We start from the raw sequence: 20,949 nt of genomic DNA, 5'->3' as shown, positions 1-20,949 counted from the left end.
CCATGCCGTCTAGTTTTGGACTCCCCAACTCTAGGAAATAGAACTTGGCAATTCACCCTATTCATACCCTTCATGATTTTATAAACCTCTATATGGTCATCCCTCAGTTTCCTACACTCCAGAGAAAAAAGCCCCAGTCTATTCAGCCTCTCCCTACAGCTCAAACCCTCCAGTTCTGGCAACATCTTTGTAAATCTTTTCTGCACCCTCTTAAGTTGAACAATACCCTCCCTATAGAATGGTGACCATAATTGTATGCAGCATTCTAAAAGTGGCCTCACCAATGTCCTGTACAGCAGCAAAATGAAACCCCAATTCCTTTGCTCAAAGTTCTGACCAATGAAGACAATCATGCCAAATACCTTCTTCACCACCTTATCCACCTGTGACTCCACTTTCAAGGAACTATGGCCATTGTTTAAGTCTTTCTGAATATGTTGTCAAGTTACTATCAATGAGTAGATTATGAAAGATCACTTTATATAACGGACCTATGCCAATTACATGGTAGATTAAGATTATCCCAAAATCTGTTTTATTTTCTTTCTTGCTTTCCAGAGCAGGGTGATCTTACTTGCTAATAACTTTCCAAGAGCTGATTTAATTTGTATGAACAAGTCATAACACTTTACTTTCATCGAATCGAAAGCAAACTTCAAATTTTGATTTAGTTTCCTCAATTCTGAGGCTGTTTTGTAAATTTGAAATTACAATGCTAGAACACTGACCACTGAAATTACATTCAAAGATTCATTATTGTGAAAGATAATGTGCAACAACAAAAAACAAAACATCCAGATTCTAGCCACCTGTCTTCTGGTTTATTTTCAAGAAAATACATTGAATTGGTTCCCAATTGGAGCAACGAATACATTTCAAAGTAACAAACAAGCTTTACCAGCTGTTAATACTTTTCTCTTGAGGCTCACAAATGAAGATCAGTAAAAGCTAAGTTAACATTTGTTATTTGAATAGCGTAACCACCATAATAATTAAATAATTGTTTTTTAGTCAGCCAGCCAAATTCAACAACCAAATTTAAAGGAACCTATCTTTTGAGCTCAAAATGTAAATAAACCATTTTTTAGGTATCATCCACCATTTCAAGATTGTTCTATCTTACCATAAATCTCTAGAAGGAAAATAAAAGTCACTACTTCCTGGATTTTGCCACTTTAGATGTACCAAGTGGAATGGAAAACAATGGTGTAATGGCAAACTCGAAAATGTTTGAATCAAATTTTTAATCATTCAATGTGTTATTTTGTTTGGTGCATGGCCAGAATGTTACTTACACTTGGCCATGTCTTATGCTTCGTAATAATTAGAAATGGAACAGAAGGCAGAAATTGTGAACCATTTATTATTCTCCATTGAAAAAGTAATCTTCACTTACTGAGAATTCTTCTATCCTATCAGGAGATTTTTACTTCTAATTAAATGTTGGGTCTTATCTCATTTCAGAAAAGACATTCATTACAAAATACTCATTAAGGCTCTACAACATTACACATCATCTCTTCTCTGATAAGACTAGTATTATTCTCTTATAGAGTAAGTCACTTGATTAGACCAAGCTTTAAGCGATATTGAAATCCTTGTTACTGTACATTTTTGCTTGTTGAATAAATGCGGGAAATCATGATGCACTAATATAGTGCAGATTGTTCCACAGAATGTTCAATAACTCCTTTCAGGCCAAAGTAATTGATGCGCATTAGCAGTACTTACCTTCAGAAATGCATTTACTGACATCAGGTTGTAAATACAATATGTGATTTCTTTTGAATTGTCTTCATACCTTTGTACTGGGAATTATATGTAATTTTTCTTTCAATTTGTTAATATGAAAAATGAACAAGAAATGCTGTTTAATCAGTCCTGGTGTTCATTTCATAAACTAAACATTTTAAAGAATGAATACCATTTTAATAGCTATTTCCGGTCATGTTAGGTTGCTGACTTTCACATTTCAATATGAGAGCACATTTGGAGTTTCTGAAAATTGTTTTCCCCCACAGGAATGATATGGTTTGAGGCATTCCTCAAGGCTACTTTTTGAGTTTTGTCTTCTTTGCTCATGCTTGTGACACTGAAGTAAGTTTAATGCTTCTGTCATCCAATTAATATGAACAGAACAAAGGAGGAGTTTCTTTTCCTGAACTCATTACATGTCCAAATCACCATCATAGGCTAAAGTCAGAGGCTTCTGCTGAGGAGCTGGACGAGTCTGCTGCTTTGGTTTCTTGCTGTGAAGGATAAACAAAAGAAACAATAACTGATTGTGGTCAAACTTCAATATTATTAATAAGTAGAAACATACCTGAATTATAACACAGATCCACATTCAATATATCAATCCTAATAGAAACAAACAGTAACAATCTATTATTTGAACTCCTGATGAGGGCTATTATTAGTAAATGGAGACCAATATCATTATCATTCAATGTTTGACCAGTTGCATGCATAAAAAAATGATTGCACTGTTAGGCGGCAAATTATTTTCAGTTTTTACTGTTTTTGTACAGGATGACAGGAAAATCAAATTTCTCCCAACAGTGAAACAATCATTATATGATTTTAACATGTAATAAAACAAGACATTTCCTAAGTTTGCCAGTAGATTGGAATCTCAATACAGCATAAATCATAAGCAGAATTTAAATTCCAGGGCAGTCAACCGTAGGGCTTAGCTGGGAACCATGGTGGAGGTGCCCAAGAAGGTTCAGTCCACTTTCTTGTCCAAGCCTTATTCAAATAGAATTCATGAGTTGTATGTTTCAAAGAGACATTCAGAAACAAAAACAAAATGATGGCCAGTTGGTCTAACAGCAAGACAAGTGCCTAGGGGTTCAGGAGAGTTGCACAAATACAGAACAGAAAGAACCTGGTTCAGTTTTGTGGGAGCCACTGGTGCACATCCTATGTCAAAAACAATATTTTTGTTTTAACATCACTTAGAAGATGGAACCCATATTAGACTATATTAATGATATTGGAAATCTCTCTTTATAACAGAATTCTGATTAGCATAGACTCTTGAGGCTTCCACCAAAGGCAAACGGGAAACTTAGCTGTCCAGCTGTGGGATAGTTATGGGCCAGGAAAATAACAGATAACTGGTTTTGATCCTAATTCCTGCACTGCCTGTTTCCTGTAGAGCAGATGGAGCTTAAACTCTTTCTTTTATTAAAATAGATCCTATGTGAAGAAAATATATTTATTTGCAGTTGAAGGCATTCTGTTATAGAATCTGGCAAGATGCATTGTAGACCAAAAATGTTACTTTGTAGTAAAATTTACCATACACCTGATAATTTACAATTATATTTTAAAATCAAATATAACAACTGAAGCATGGCATGCCATGGTCAGATGTGAATTGATAAACTCATCAAAGTTCCCTGTTAATTTTCAAAAGTTTGACAAATCTACTTGTGTGTGTCAAGTGAATCAAATCCACAGGGGTTAATAAACAAAACAATTTTATATTTTATGGAGAATTCCATGAATCTGACTGCTTCTGATCTGTCTAAATAACAATTTCATTCTTTGGCAGTCATGTTGAAACAATTATTTGGTTTGTCTTGTTACAGTACAACATTGAAACAATGTCATTATCTGAACATGTTATGAAATTTGCTTTATAGAATGCATTACTCATCAAGATTTCCAAAACTATGCTTTGAAACAAGCAAGAACCATTGTTGCCAATCAGGTAGAATGTCACATACTATGTCTTGGGCATTTAAATAAGATTTAGTCATGATTATCAAAGTATATTTTTAAATCAGGTATAAGAAATAATATTTAAAGTAAAAGTTGCTGATGCTTACCAGACCAAATATGAAAGGACAGTAATGAAGATAATGAGGACTACCATAACAGTGGACACTCCATATACCCAGACCTTTGGTTTACCATCTGTCAAAGAATATGATAAAAAAACAGTAAAGGATCAAGTGTAAGTGGAGTTAACACTTAAAAGGAAAGGTAGTTTTTTAAAGCAATTTGCAGAGAACATAACAACTTTAAGCTGATTCCGTTGATTGGAAGATAACTGTGAGTGAGGCAGTTCAGAGAAGGTTTATGAGGATGATCCCTTGTATGGAGGGATTATGTTATGGGCAAAGATTGAACAGATAGGTATTCTACTCACTAGAGTTTAGAAGAATGAGGAGTGATCTCATTGAAACATGAAGCGTTCTTAAGTGACTTGACAGGATAATTGTTGAAAGGATGTTTCCACTTATGGAAGATTCTAGGACCAAAGTGTATAGCCTCAGAATAAAGGGGTGTCAAATGAAAACTGAGATGAGGAGGAATTTCTTCTCTCAGAAGGTTTAGAGTTTAGAATTTCTTGCTGTTGATGGCTCTTAAAGGCAGAGTTCTCTTGCACACAAGGCTCAGATAATCAGGGAATCAAGGATTATTGCAAAAATGGAGGAAAGTAGAAGCGAGAAATGTCAGATCAGCCATGGTCAAACTGAATGACAGATCAGGTTCAAAGGCCAAGTGGTCTACTCCAATTCCTGCTTCTTATTGTATCATGAAAGCTGTTTTGGCATTCACAGAGTTCTTCAGGCTTTCCCTACACTAGTATCACATCTAAAGATCTGTGACAATACCGAATGTGTCAAACAGAATAGCTGAAAAGGATATGCATCAGTTCAATAGAATCAGCAAGAAGAGATAATATTAACTGGTAAGTACTCTAGAAAGCTGCAATTTTCCATTCAGCTCAATAATAACTATTTGGTATTCCATCACAATTGTGTGGTAAATATTCTTTATAATCCTGGAATGAAAGCTCTTGGGTTTTGAAGGGAAAATGATTGATCCAGTGAGCTTGAACACTGTCATTTTACTTCTAAGCCAACAGGTTTGAATGCAGCCAAGACTAGTGAAGTGAAAAACTTCCATTTGTGCTGATGGGTTTTTTTGTTGTTGAAAGAGTACTATATATCCAAGAGTAGTGCCTGCATATAAAACTATTATTTACTCTGACAATTCTAAACAGGAACTAAGGTTGCAACAGTATATGCTGACAAATTCTGAGCTTTGACTAAATTACAAGGATGGGTCCTCTTAAGGTGGTATAGCAGTTTAAAACTGAAAATCTTAAACATTTGGATAGATGGTGGACACTGGCAGCAAAAAGCAACAGCAGCAAGTTTCAGGCTGTACCACCAATATCCCACCTCCTTTCCATGTCACACGTTACCTTTCAGTCATTGTTGCTGGGTTGATACTTTAGTATTCCATGCCATCAACCACAGTGGAGAAAGCATCATGAAACAACATCAGCAATTTAAGAAGTTTTAGGAACAATTTTTCTATACAACTGAGGTAATCTAATGAATATGATCTTTCCAGCATTGCACAAATCTCAAGGTCCCACTTTTTGTAAAAGGAAGAATAATGTCCCAATTAATCTGCATTTGTAATATAAATGCAAGAAATCAATTGCAGATTTGATTGCATTTGACTGTAGAGAACAAATTTCACTTGTTGTAAATAGAACACTTGCTTCCAACTGCCAATGAAATCCTAATTATTTAAAAGAGCTGCTTAAGTAGCTATTATATCAATCACTAGCAGCTTGGATTATTACCACCAATTGTCTTTTTGACTCTTTTAAATAGGGAGGCGATGGCCTCGTGGTATTATTGCTGGATCATTAATCCAGAGACCCAGGCAATGTTCTGGGGACATAGGTTCAAATCCTGTCACAGCAGATGGTGGAATTTGAATTCAACTAAAAAAAAATCTGGAATTAAGAATCTAATGATGACCATGAATCGATTGTCAGAAAAACCCCATTTGGTTCACTAATGTCCTTTAGGGAAGGAACTGATATCCTTACCTGGTCTGACCTACATGTGACTCCAGACCCCTGCAATGTGGTTGACTCTTAATGCCCTTTGGGCGATAAATGCTGCCTGGTCAGCAACACCCTCATTCCGTAATGAATAAAGGAAAAAAAACATAACATTTGGTTAAACAGCCCCTCATGGACCAATTTTAAAAAAACACTGTGATGACTAGTGGCAACTTTTATAAGGAGAATTGAAACTTATCAAATCAATATAATGTTATTTGGGGTGATTGTGCACTCCAGCCCCTGCAGTGTCCTCTGATCTCTAATGGCTTGTATTGTGCTGGTGAACACCACATGCTCCCTCCCTACTGTGGACGTAACTGTGAAGAAAAGGCAGGCAGTTAGGCACCATTACCCCCTTCACAACCTGCTACCTGGGTCCATTAATGCTCACTTTGGCCAGGCCCACAAACAGTCAGTAGGGAGGCTCTCTGACCAATTCACCCCACCCCCGACACAGGGTGCCCTTAGATCAGGAGTGTTGGGCTGAAATGCAGCCAAAAATTAAAAAGCAGCCCCCATAAAAAAAAATGATGGGAATTCTACTTTCTATTCTAAGGCTGTATCTAATTGGTACTTCTAGAGGATTAACTACAAGTGAGTCTTAATAAGAAAAGTCAGCTGTCTAACAACACAAACTGTAGTTTATTGCAAGATAGCAATAGCTATCAGTTATGTTGACTCATTAGGCTCTGCTACGAAAACTGTTGGGCATCAGAGATAGCATGTCTGTCTCCATCTGAGGCCTTGTGCCAAGCTCCTTCTTCTGTGTCCAAAGGCTGTATTAGATAATCAGACTGGCTGGAGCTCAGTGCAACTTCAAAATTAACTGTTTCAAAACCATTAAGTCATACTACAGTAGCCAACGCATTTCAGCTATTTCAACTACACAGATGACAAAGTAAGCTATCTGTAAAGCTAATTACATACTGTGAGCTGTACTGCAATTCTCATAAAGAATGTTTGCAGCTGGCCCTTGGTTGTGATAAATCTTTGTTGGGTGGATATGCTGTAACCAATTCTCCTTGCAGTAAAGTTGCCGCAGTCCTACTGGATCATAGAGCTGCTTTCTCATTGGAGAGAGAAAAATGGTGGTGGTTTAGCTTGAGCAGCACTGTGCCTCCAGTGAGGAGTCAGGCTGAGAAGGTCAGACCTTCCTGGTTACCTCAGCCAGAGTGGTAATTGAATGTATGCTATTGGTGTCATTCTGCATCGCAAACCAGCTGTACAGCCAACTGAGTGAACCAAAGCCCCTCTCTTCTTGTAGTATGAGTCTAAGGAGCTAATTAATGTCAAATGGTGAAGAATTAACCACTTAAGAGTTTTTGTTAGAAGAGGCATATATTTGAGTATCAGAAAGTAGTTTATTGCTTAAGAGTAAGATGACAGATTATATTACTTTAAGACTGAATAACTACATCAACGCTTAGTAAGAGACATCGCTCTCACCTGAGAGAATATGACTAAGATATATGACTGTATGCTGCAGAACTGACTAGCAAAATATAATAAAAATTGACGAGTGAAGAATTGAACAACTTTTCCCGTACCCCTGAGACAGTTATTTGAATATCAAAGTGTGGAGCTATACCACAATTTCCAATTTCTTTATACAACGCATACTAACACAAGGTTGCTTTTATCAGCTTGATTCACTCAGGTGGTCTATTGGAATTAGCAATGCTGTACTTTGTACTTGTGAAAGATTGTGCCACAACAATATTAATGATATATAATGGCAAGACGAATTCTAACAATCAACGCTTCGGAGTTATAATCTTCACTAGCTGTATTATTGTTTGGCTAACAACTATTTGATAAACAGTTGATCACCAGCTTTGCTTGGATTGAAATCTACCTTCTGCTAGCCAATTATGCACTTGAAAAGCCCTATTCACTTTGTAACTGAATATTTCCGGATGTTGCTTAGCACATTCCATAACTCACATCCCCACTTGTCAAACCACTGCTGCACACCACATTCCCTATTATATGGATCCTACCCTGCATGATGGCATTGTCTGATTCTGGTTTTATTTTAACTAAACATTTTCAGGTTTTCTGTCATTTTAGACCCTAGAAAGAGAATTAAACTCACCCAGGAGCTACAAAATCATAACCATTCCCAATTTATGTAAACATTGCATTATATGCAGTTCAATACACAACAGCTGCCTCTTTATCCTCTTTAATTATCAGGACCTACACTAGACCTGCTTGGCCTAGTGTGGTAGAGAAAATAAACACTTCATGGTCTAACTAGAAGGGTCCCTATCTTGTTTGGAATGTTTCCATATGACACAAAAATGGTCAATTAATTGACAGGGAAGAGGATAGCTATAAACTGCACAATGTTATCAATTATTTCATTGAGTGGGCAGAAAAATGAGAACTGTAATCTAATCTGGTGAAGTGCGAGGTTACGCATTTGGAGAGGACAAAGAAGACAAGCAATTACGCAATAACAAGAGAATAGTGAGAGATGTAGAGGAAATGAGAGACTTGGGGTGCATATACAGAGGGGAGGCAATGACCTTGTGGTATTATCACTGGATTGTTAATCCATAGACCCAGATAATGTTAGGGGGACCTGAGTTTGAATCCTGCCATGGGAGATGGTGGAGATAGTAGGAACTGCAGATGCTGGAGAATATGAAATGACAAGGTGTAGAGGTGGATGAACACAGCAAGCCAAGCAGCATCAGAGGAGCAGGAAAGCTAACATTTTGTTAAGAAGGGTCTAGGCCTGAAACATGAGCTTTCCTGTTCCTCTGATGCTGCTTGGCCTGCTGTGTTCATCCAGCTTTACACCTTGTTATCTGGGAAATGGTGGAATTTGAATTCAAAAACATATCTGGAATTAAGAATCTAATGAAAACCGATCTGATTCACTAGGGAAGGAAACTGCCATTCTTCCTAGATCTGGCCTACATGTGACTCCAGAACCACAACAATCTATCCTCAAACTATCCTCTGGGATGTTAGGGAGGGGCAATAAATGTGCCGGCCAGGTGGATTGACCATCCTAAATTTCTTGTAGTGTTCAGGAATGTGGACCTTAAATGGGTTATGGGGGATGGTTTGGTGTGGGCGTGTTGGGCCAAAGGGCTTGTTTCCACACTGTAGGGATTCTATGATTGGCTATGTACTGACACAGATATATGTAAATGCAGGTCATAATGCAGTTGTTTTTTTTACCGTAGATCATATATTGTAGAGGCCTTTGTACTGTGCCCTATGGCATTCAACTAGTTATAGATTGCCAACCTGATAATAACCCCATTCATCCCAATCCTCTGTAACCTGTTTATTAATAATCTATCCACGCTAGTATACTATTCCAGCACCTTGCACTTTTACATCACATCCACTGATTACTTTTTACACATCAAAGAGCTCTAATAAATTTGACAAACACAATTTAACTTTCATACAACCATGCCAACTTAGCCTGATTGCATTATGATTCTCTAAATGTCCTCTGTGACTTCCTTCATAATGGATTCAAGCATTTAGCTAATGACAAGTGTTACTTCTGCACACACCTTGAGTATAAATTTCTTTCAAAGTTTTACAAATGATGCATTTATGTCCCCAAGTTCCTTCTTGATAAAACTATATTACTTAAGGAGGGAAAATTGAGAAACATTATATTAGCAAACATGAGAAAAGCCCATTGACAATTACAAGTTAATTTCCTACATTATCAGTGAAGACACGATAAAGCGACTCAACAATAGTTGAAAATTTGTAACTTGGTGCAGAAAGTTTTAGTAACATTTCTCTTGTAAAAGATTAGAGAAGAATCTAGCTATGTAAAGTGTACAGAAATGCACGAGATTTTAGCATGCCTGTTTGATACCTCTTCTAACAACTTAGATAAGTAGTAAAATGCATCACCTCGCTTGAAAATTTGAATGTATATATTTTACAAACTGACACAATGATGGCAGTAACCCATTACTCTTGAAAATAACTTGCTCAGATTAAATTAAAATGTAGGTTGGTTCCTTGGGTAAGTTACAATGACAGATTGATGTCACTAAATCATGGACATAAATTATTTATTTTCCCACAATCTCTTCAAAAACACGGCTGCAGTTGGCTCTGTGGTATTGCAATACCCTGGCCAACATATGAACAACATGCACTGGCAACAATACTTAAGGAATATATTTACGATGTTGAAGTTTAAACATTACGGTTTTAATAAAGTACGTTTTGGCTGTCAGGAAGAAAAATGACTTGTGCCTTCAACTTAAAGGGATGGTGGCACAGTATCTCTTGTGAGATGACCTTGGATGTATTTAAATATATCAGTAAAAAATATACAGTGCAGGCAGCAAAGTGCCTTATATAAATACTATGAGCATGAAATGTATCATCTCATAGACACGTTTTGCACTACAGTTAATAGCTTCAAGTTGCAGTTTGCCCCTATTTATTCATTTAAATCAAGAGTACTCAAAATACAAACATTATTAATCAATTCAGAAACTAAGTGGCAGATTTTCAAACCATTCGGGAATATCACAAATGCATTGAAGAGTCTTTTGCATTTGGAAAATATGATGGATTTGAAGCTATCGATCAGAGCTAAGAATATTGAACTCCAGACCTCCACCACAGAGTACACCTACTGCATTTTGAAATATCAAAAAGGTGCCAATTTGCCAACAAAATGTTCATTTTTAACCAGTTTTTCACAAAGATTTTTTTGTGAAAAAGCTGAACAGTCATTTTTAAAGTTAAAGGTGTACTGGCTGCTGATAATTTTAACTTCAGAGATTTCTTTTTCTGGACAGATTGCAACGCGAATGGATAATATCAGAGCTGTTGTACAGACAAAAGAAAGATGCACTCTATTTCCCAAATGCATAGATTTAAGTGGAACGTATGCAGAATTGTCTGTAATTACCATTATTGTGACACAATTCACAAATTAATTAGTCTATGCCCGAAAGGCATCGGCAACTCCCAGGTTTGGATTGATTTGAGGTGTACAATGACCACCTCATGCAAGACAAAATCCTTCCTTCAAATGGTACAATTAGCACTGTGTGTCCCACCATCAACATTATAGGATCACAAATGACCAGAAGCTGAAGCAATATGAAAACTCAACTAAAAGTAAAATACCATAGATGCTGGAAATCAGAAATAAAAACAGAAAGTATTCACGAAACACTGCAGGTCTGGGAACATCTGTGGAGAGAGAAACAAAGTTAACATTTTGAGTGTGATACAACTCCTCTTCAGAACTCCGGTTCCAAAATTTTCCACAGAGTCATACTGGACTCAAAACATTAACACTGTTTCTCCACAGACCTGTAAGGTTTGTCCACCATTTACTGTTAGTCTCTCAGGTTTCAAGTATCTGCAGCATTTTATTTTTATAAGGTTCTTCAACTATGCTAATACTCGCTAACTATTGAAGAATGTATGTGCTTTTACAGTTTTTCCAATTCCATGGCAATTTTCTATCTGGTCCTCTCATTGGAGAGGACTTAGCAGGATGAAGAGAAAGTCAAAGGGCCCCACAGTTGATAGCAGAGTTCAGGAGCACCCCCTATCCATGTAATCTAGTCCAGACCTGCAGACCTCCAAGCTGTCTACCTGAGCATTGAAGGGAAAAAAGACGGTTTGCTGCATTTTGCTACAGTAATGCATATAAAAGACAAGGCATTTAACAAGAAATCAGAGATATTGGCAATAGAGGTACAAGTATATTTGGCTATAATTTACATATAAGGCCATAAGACATAGGAGTGGAAGTAAGGCCATTCAGCCCATTGAGTCCACTCCGCCATTTAATCATGGCCGATGGGCATTTCAACTCCACTTCCCTGCACTCTCCCCGTGGCCCTTGATTCCCTTGTGAGATCAAGAATTTATTGATCTCTGTCTTGAAGACATTTAACATCCCGACCTCCACTGCGCTCCATGGCAATGAATTCCACATGCCCACCTGGCTGAAGTAATGTCGTCTCATTTCCATTTTAAATCTAACCCCTCTAATTCTAAGGTTGTGCCCAGGGGTCCTAGTCTCCCCACCTAACGAAACAACTTCCCAGCATTCACTCTTTCTGAGCCATGCATTATCTTGTATGTTTCTATTAGATCTCCCCTCAACCTTCTAAACTCTAATGAATACAATCCCAGGATTCTCAGCCATTCATCATATGTTAAACCTACCATTCCAGGGATCATCCTTGTGAATCTCCGCTGGACACACTCCAGCGCCAGTATGTCCTTCCTGAGGTGTGGGGCCCAAAATTGGACACAATATTCTAAATGGGGCCTAACTAGAGCTTTATAAAATCTCAGAAGCACATCACTGCTTTTATATTCCAACCCTCTTGAGATAAATGACAACATTACATTCGTTTTTCTTAATCACGGACTCTACCTGCAGGTTAACTTTTAGAGAATCCCGGACTAGCATTCCCAGATCCCTTTGTACTTCTGCTTTATGAATTTTCTCACTGTTGAGAAAATAGTCCATGCCTGTATTCTTTTTGCCAAAGCGCTAAACCTCGCATTTGCTCACGTTGCATTTCATCAGCCATTTCCTGGACCACTCTCTTAAACTGTCTAACTCTTTCTGCAGCCTCCCCAACTCCTCAGTACTACCTGCCTGTCCACCTATCTTTGAATCATTGGCAAACTTCGCCAGAATGCCCTCAATCCCTTCATCCAGATCATTAATATATAAAGTGAACAGCGGCGGCCCCAACACTGAACCCTGCGGGACACCACTTGTCACCGGTTGCCATTCCGAAAAAGAGCATTTATCCCAAATTTCTGCCTTCCGTCAGCCAGCCAATCCTCAATCCAAACCAGTAGCTCACCTTGAACACCATGGGCCCTCACCTTACTCAGCAGCCTCCTGTGAGGCACCTTATCAAAGGCCTTTTGGAAGTTTAGATAGATAACATCTACTGGGTTTCCCTGGTCTAACCTACTTGTTACCTCTTCAAAGAATTCTAACAGGTTTGTCAGGCATGACCACCGATTACTAAATCCAAACTGACTTGTTCTAACCTGACCCTGCACCTCCAAGAATTTAGAAATCTCATCCTTGACAATGGATTCTAGAATTTTACCAACAACCAAGGTTAGACTAATCAGCCTATAATTTTCCATCTTTTGTCTTGATCCTTTCTTAAACAAGGGGGCTACAACAGCGATTTTCCAATCATCTGGGACTTTCTCTGACTCCAGTGAGTTTTTAAAGATCACAACCAAAGCCTCCATTATTTCCTCAGCCACCTCCCTCAGAACTCTAGGATGTAGCCCATCGGGGCCAGGAGATTTATCAATATTTAGACCTTTTAGCTTTTTAGCACTTTTAATATAGAATGGGCAAACCAAATTTGCAATGGTATAGTGGAACAGGATTTCCTGGACTGTGTACATGATGTTTTTTTAGACATATACATTGAGGAACCAGCCAGAGAATAAGTTATTCCAGACTGGATGGTATGCAATGAGAAAAGATTCAGTGCATGATGCTTTGAGGAAGAACAACTATAATATGATTCTCTGGGGGAGAATGAAATAGTTCAATCCAAAACTAGAGTCCTGTATCAAAATAAGGGGAAATGTGAGAATATGAGGCATGGATTGGCAATGATCGACTGGGAACCATATTAAAGGGAGTGATGATGGATCGGCAAAGCGTCATGAAAGGTGGATCAACTGTGCCTTGCAAAATAAATTAGGGATGGTATTTGATCTGAAAAGGAAACATTTAAAATTAAAGGAAATTAATGGCTAGCCTGAGGCTTGAGACCATTTTTGAGGACAAAATGCTTGATCATGAGGGGGAAAATAAAACGTTTAAAGTTTCAGAGACCATAGAAGCTGACAGTAAAACTGCTATGAATATCTGAAAATAAGAAACTATGGAAATTCTTCTGGACAACAAAGAAATATAAGAAGAATTGAAGACATACTTTGGTTAAGCCTTCACAAAAAGAGGGCACAAATAACCTAACAGAAATATTAGGGATCCAAGGATCCAGTGAGAGGGCAAAATTGAAGGAAATCAGTGTTAGTATCAGTGGGGAAATGCTAGACTCTATTATAAATGATAGGATAACAAAACATGTGGAAAGCATTAACAGAATTGGACAAAGCCAACATGGGCTCATGAAATGCGAATCATGCTTAAACAATCTACGAGAGCTTTTGAAGATAGGAGATATCATATTAGCATGGATTGAGAATTGTTTGATAGACAGGAAACAGCATGGCAATAAATGGGTCTTTTTCGGAGTGGCAGACAGGGCACCACAAGGATCAGTTCTTGGCCCCAGTTATTCAAAATATTTATAGGTGACCTGGATGAGTGAAGCAAATGCAGCACTTCCAAGATGCCTGATGAAGCAAAACTCTGCAGGATTATGAATTGTGAGAAGGCAGCAAGGTGGCTTCATAGTGACTTTGGCAAGCTGAGTTATTGAACTAACACTAGTGAGTTAGTGGACAGATGCACTACAACGTGGCTAAGCATGAAGTTATACACTTTGGTGTGAAAAACAGAAAGGAGCAGTGTTATTTAAATGGTGATATATTAGGGCATGCACTTTGGGATCTGGGTGCCCTTGTACATCAGTCAGTTAAAGTGGATAGGCAAATGCAGCAAGCAATTGGGAGGGCAAGTAGTATATTGGCCTTCATTACAAAAGGGTTTGAGTTCAAGAGTAGGGATGGTGGGACCATACTTGGAATTGCATGTGGTTTTGATCTCCCTACAGGAGAAAGGATACACTTGCTATAGACAGAATGCAGCAGAGGTTCACTTACTGATATAAGGTTGGCTGGATGGTCTTAAGTAGAGAGATTCATTCACTCGGCCTGTATTCACTAGAGTATAGAAGGATGAGAGGAACTCTGACTAAAATAGATAAGATTCGAACATGCCTAGGCAGGTGTATTCCCTGATCGAACCAGGGAATGCAGTCTCAGGAGATGGGGTGGGCTATTTTAAGACTGAGGTAAGGAAAACTTTCTTCATTCAAAAGCAATGAAACTACAGGAATCTCTATTAAAAAAGGCTGTAAAGGCCAAGTCATTGAATGCATTTCAATAACGGGACAGATAAATTTCTGGATTTTGAAGGCATCAAGGTGTATGGATAGAAAGTAGGAATACAGCATTGAGATTGGGGATCAGCCATGATCATACTGAATGGTGAAGCAGACTAGAATAGCAGAATGGCCTACTTCTACTCCTAGTTTCTATGTTTCTAGCTTTCATACAATTTGCAGTGATTATAAGATTGGGCCAGATTATAGAGTGATGGAGCAAAGCCAAAATTTGATGAGTAGGGTGGGCTGGAGGGGAGCAGGAAGTAGGCTTCTCATTGCTGAAGGTTCTTGAAGCTTATAACAAATAGCAGGTAATATGGAAGAGCTCAATTTTGATAGCAAGGGTTATGTTATAAAGCATGCAGACGCCCTTGAACAGGATCGCAATTCAAACAAATACAAAGCAATGCTAGGGAGATATGCATTGGCAACTAAAATTAGCACTCTGTATTGGGCATAATTACTGGTGAGTTTGCGAAAAGGTCACAAGGTGGGAACAGTCTTTCATTAAAACACTTGAACCCCTAAGATCTGTGCACCAGCAGGTCAGAAGGCATGGGAAAATGCACTCACATAGAATCAGGGCAATGTATCTATGGAATGTAATATATGAGTACATTCTATATATATGGTTATTCCTTCACTCACTTTCCATGACTGTCAGGCGACAGGAGGCATCTGTGAAAAATTCATAGCCATTCCTTGCCATCTTAACCCAGGTTCATATATTTTGAATGTTCCCTGATTTGCTGCAATATGTTGTGGAGGATGAGCATAGATGCCTCCCTCAGCCTACACTCACAGATAATTCAATTAGTGAGACCACTAGTGTGTAAATATATAGATACTGTAGCAAATTGGAAAATAAAATAGTGTAAAGAAAGAGTAGGTAATAAGATTAGATAGTCATGAAATAAATTTTACATTTAATAAATATGTGATGGAACTTCATTGCTGACCCCTTAGTGCCTTTTTGTTGTAAATCAGCAAGAAAGGGAACATGGATGAATACATCGAATATTTTGGAATAGAAGAAAAGTATGAGTGAGATTGTTCTGTTCGTATTTACTCTAAGAATGCTCATATCATTAGGTGAAAAAAGTTTTCCAGTACTCCCTTAATGAAACAATTGATAATTATTGTGAAGAAATTCATGTGAAAATCATCAGAATCTGTCAAGTTGCTTTGTTGTTTTGTCTGTACATAGACCAATTAGGGGTTTGGTGGGATTTTTGGGTCTTTTGAGAGGGTGTACCTAAACAAGTGCCATGGAAACCATACTGTGAAATTGTTGGAAGCAGTTCGCCCTGAAGTCTGAATGCTTAAGTCCCTGTCACATATTTGCACACAGCTTACTTTGATAAACCCTCTTGAGATGCAATCAGATGCAACCACCTGAAAAATCATACAAGGCATTCAGAAACAATACTTTTAGGTTCAAAACAAGGCCAGATCTTCAGCAGCCATTTTTCTGGAGCCTGCTTTGCAAATGCTGCTGAGATTAAAAAAATCTTGCGAACAGAAATTGGAGAGTCGGCATGTAGGTTCTGCTAACCACAAAGATAGCTATTTGCATGTAAATGTATGTATTAGATCTTAAATAATACTTGCTGCAGTAACGTGCATCCTATATAACACAAGATCTGGTTTCAGATAGCACATGTTTGAAGGTCAGTCAACATAACAAATTAAATGAAGTGACAAATGCAGTTAAATCTTTGATCTTCAGTGTTGGTCTTTTAGTCAAGATGAGACATGAGTGACAAGGATTGGTATGGAGGTATCTAAGAGTGGAGATGCTACACATTGGATTGAAAGTAAATTTGATGAAATTCCGTATAAATCTTGAAAAGAACTTTGGACCAGTGTTTCATGAAATTAAGAGGTTGCACAACCATCAAGTGAGATTAATCATTCTCGAAAATGTGAAACATTTAAGTCAGCCTGTATGCTAACACCTTTCCTCCTGACATGAAAAGTTAAGGCAAAGATCATGAAACAGATTGACCAAGATATCATGTTGATGATTATTTTCCTGAGCAATCAATGCGAGCAATGATCTGATTCTACATGCATATCCTGTTCCAACATCTTTTATACATTTTCTCTAATCATCAACCTTAATGTTAGACATGCCTCAATCAGTAACTCCAATCACGTATCCACAGCTTTACAATGCTTCCCTCCCACTTATTTTAAGACGACTCTTACCAGAATCAAAAGGTTCAATGGACCATCCTTTAAAAAATGATTGGAATTTTGAGTTGTTCAGCTTGTTCTTCCCCACGCTCGTCTTGACATCAGCTTTCTTCTCCTCTCGTTCAGGAATTTTAGTGCAGTAATCAAGGAATCCATAAGGAGTCATCACTTCCATATAACCTTTCTCACAGCCGCATACACCTCCCTGAGAATTGATTACGATGCAGACAGTTATTGAACAGGACAAAAATATGGTTTACATATAAATGGAAGCTTACCCTTGCTATGATGCCATTAGCAAAGTAATATGCAAAGTATCAGGAGTAGATTTAACTCCTTCATACCTTTTCAATTGTTTTAACTGGTGTAAATATTTTTAATCAACTTGTTCAGACATGTTATGGCACACTTCAGAAGGAATTTGTCAAGTGTGTTTGGAAAAACATTTTCAAATCAATTTGTAGATGACCCCACTGGAAAAGGGGCAAAACTCAATCTCTTTGTGGGAAATAAGTCAGGCCAAGTGACTGAGGTGTTAGTGGGGGAGCACTTTGGGTCCAGTGACCACAATTCTATTAGTTTTTAAATAATAATGGCAATGGATAGATCTGGTCCACAAGCTAAAGTTCTAAACTGGGGCAAGGCCATTTTGATGGTGTTAGACAGAGACTTTTAAAAGGTTTTTTGGGGAGTCAGTTTGCATATGTAGAGACATCTGGCAAATCAAAATTCCATACATTAGTCAAAAGATAGTTAACAAGAGTTCAGGGTCAACATGATCCTATTAGTGTGAAGGGCAAGGCTGGCTGGAGTAGGGAACATTAGATGAGAAAAAATGAGGCACTGGTCAAGAAAATGAAAGAGGCATATGTCAGCTATTATAAAATGTGAGGCTGGATGAACACAGCAGGCACAGCAGGCCTAGGCCCGAAACGTCAGCTTTTGTGCTCCTGAGATGCTGCTGGGCCTGCTGTGTTCATCCAGCCTCACATTTTATTATCTTGGATTCTCCAGCATCTGCAGTTCCCATTATCTCTGATATGTCAGCTATAGACAGCTGGGATCAGGTGAATCTCTTGAGGACTATAGTGGGTATAGGAGTACACTTCAGAGGGAAGTTAGGATGGCAAAAGGGGACGTGACATAATTTTGGTAAATAAGGTAAATAAGAATTCAAAGAGGTTCTCAAGTATATTAAGGGCAAAAGAGTAACTAAGGAGAGAAGAGGGTCCTTTAAAAGATCAATGATGTCATTGATAATTTGAGCATAAGAGATGGATGAATATTTGTCATCAGTATTTACAATGGAGAAAGATATGGAAATTAGAGAACTTGGGGAAATAAATATTGGTGATTTTTAGTTCCTCGAAAATCGCATCACAGATTGACGAGGCAGTGAAAAGGGCATTTGACATGTCCTGGTCCATACTTCCTTCAACCTCGACAACTCCCCACAGCCCTACGGCACCTCTCCTGTAACAGGTGAAGGTGCAACACCTGCCCATTTACCTCCTCCCTCCCCACTATCCCAGGGCCCAAACATACCTTCCAGGTGAAGCAACACTTTACCTGCACTTCCAAGAATCTAGACTATTGCATTCGCAGCTCACAATGTGGTCTCCTTCACATTGGGGAAATGAAGCGTAGACTTGGTGACCGCTTCACAGAACATTTACATTCTGCTCGCAAAAAAAGACACTGAACTACCTGTTGCCTGCCACTTCAATGCACCACCTTGTTCCCTGGCCAACATCTCTAGTCTCCAGCTTGCTACAGTGTTCCAGTGAAGCCCAGCGTAAGCAGGAGGAACAACACCTCATTTTCCGCTTGGAGGCCCAACAGCCCACCAGACTCAATACTGAGTTCAATCATTTTAGGGCCTAAACTCTCCCATGCCCCAGACCCCCACCCCACACACCATGTCTTGTTACCACATGCCCCCTGTTGTTAGTCATTAACAGTCCCCATTAACAATGATTCGCCCTCCCAGCCTGAAGGTTAGCAACTCCTCTATCTGTCCAACAGTCTTTGTCTTTCTTTGGGCTCTATCTTATTGTTTACTCCCTACGCTAGCCACCTCCCTATTTTCTGCATTTAAGCTGATGTTTTCCCAGCCACAGTTCTGAGGAAGGGTCACTGGACCCGAAACGTTAACTCTGTTTTCTCCTCCACTGATGCTGCCAGACCTGCTGAGCTTTTCCAGCAACTTTGTTTTTGGTCCTGATTTACATGATCGTCAGGTCTTTTGGTTTTTATTTGACATGTCTGTCTTCCATCAGTCAGAGCTTTGAATACAGGAGTTAAGATTTTGTGTTATGGCTGTACTAGGCATTGTTGAGGCCACACCTGGAGTACTGCATACAGGGCAGAAGGGCCTGTACTGTGCTGTAATGTTCAATTCTTGTCACTCTACTATCTGAAGGATGTTGCTGAACTTGAAGGATGAGGAAGGATTTACAAGAATGTTAACGAGACTGGAAGGTTTGAGTTATAAGGAGACGCTAAATAGGCTTGGCCATTTTTCCCTGGAGCGTTGGAAGTTTGTAAATACATGGGGGGCAAAGATAAGGTGAATAGCCAAGGTCTTTTCTCCAGGGTAGGGGAGTGCAAAATTACAGGGCATAGGTTTAAGGAGATAGGGGAAAGATTTAAAAAGGGCTTGAGGGGTAACTTTTTCACACAGAGGGTGGTGCGTATATGGAGCATGCGGCCAGAGGAAGTTATAGAGTTGGGTACAATTACAACATTTAATGGACATTTGGACAGGTATGTGGATAGGAAAGATTTAGAGGGATTAGGGCCAAACACAGGCAAATAGGACTAGTTCAGCTAAGGAAACCTGGTTGGCATGGACAAAATGGGCCAAAGGGCCTGATTTCATGCTCTATGACCTTCTGACCTCTTGAGCAACTGGGGCTTGGATCCAAGTCTTCTAGGGTCAGAAATAGGGCAATATTAGCAGCCACAACACTCCTATAATTCTCCCATTACTGCACAGGTCAGATAGCAGTGTACCTTTAAGGCAGTTAGATGACATCATGACATGTGACATTCAGTGTGAAGTTACCCACCTCACCTTGTGTGGCTGTGACCATAAAAGTACTAATGATAGTGGTCTGCTGTATAAACTCAGTAACACAGAGCCTAGACTATGTGTAAGGCTGGAATCTTAGAGTGATGTAAATATTCAGTGCTATCAACAAACTTCATGACATCTGTTTCAACAAGAAGCCAATTTTGTCATATTCATTACAAGGGTTAAAATATAGAAACCTCTCCAATAACAATCCGGTGGTAACTTACTCAGAAATCACATCATGGTGGTAGCTGGTTAGTAATAAAAGCTGATAACAGCAATGGTAGTTCGACAGACTTCTCCTAACTGACACTGATCTCCAGTGTGAATTCAGATTTGAAGTTTACACCCATCTATCAAAGACCAAAGTAGGCCAATCTGTTCAAAAGTGCAGCTACCACATTTTCTGTACCTATATTTATAAGTAGCTTAATTCTGCTGAGGAACAGGTCTTCTCAGTTTCTTCAGTGAACTAATTCTGCAGTGTGTGTGTGTTTTTTTTATTTGGCAGTTTCGAGGCTGGACTGCTTGCTTGTTTGCCCAGACTACTGTAGATAATACAGAGCAGCTTTTCTGTATCAGTGTTATGCCAGAGACTGTAGTACTGAATTGTCTAATTTCATCTCTGTCTTGATGATGATCAATTCCATCATTTTCTCTTGCAAGAAACAGCATGAAAACCACAATAAAAGCTC

At 38.7% G+C, this 20,949-nt stretch overlaps 1 protein-coding gene across 4 annotated transcripts in view; it reads right to left on the bottom strand.

Annotated features, from left to right (window-relative positions):
• Positions 1–812: 812 nt before the first annotated feature.
• thsd7ba (thrombospondin, type I, domain containing 7Ba) overlaps positions 813–20,949 on the bottom strand; it is a 922,022-nt gene continuing 901,885 nt past the window's right edge. For all 4 annotated transcript variants that reach the window (XM_048535033.2, XM_048535035.2, XM_048535034.2 and 1 more), the window contains 3 exons: positions 17,191–17,383; positions 3,840–3,927; positions 813–2,249 (listed from right to left, as the gene is read on the bottom strand). In XM_048535033.2, the coding sequence (XP_048390990.1) occupies positions 2,168–2,249; positions 3,840–3,927; positions 17,191–17,383 (363 nt within the window). In that variant the 3' untranslated portion in view covers positions 813–2,167. The remainder of the gene's footprint in view (positions 2,250–3,839; positions 3,928–17,190; positions 17,384–20,949) is intronic.

Source organism: Stegostoma tigrinum, chromosome 7 (assembly GCF_030684315.1).
Source record: "Stegostoma tigrinum isolate sSteTig4 chromosome 7, sSteTig4.hap1, whole genome shotgun sequence".
Classification (NCBI taxonomy): domain Eukaryota; kingdom Metazoa; phylum Chordata; class Chondrichthyes; order Orectolobiformes; family Stegostomatidae; genus Stegostoma; species Stegostoma tigrinum.
Note: the sequence above shows the minus strand (reverse complement) of the source record. Positions and strands in the feature narration are given on the sequence as shown.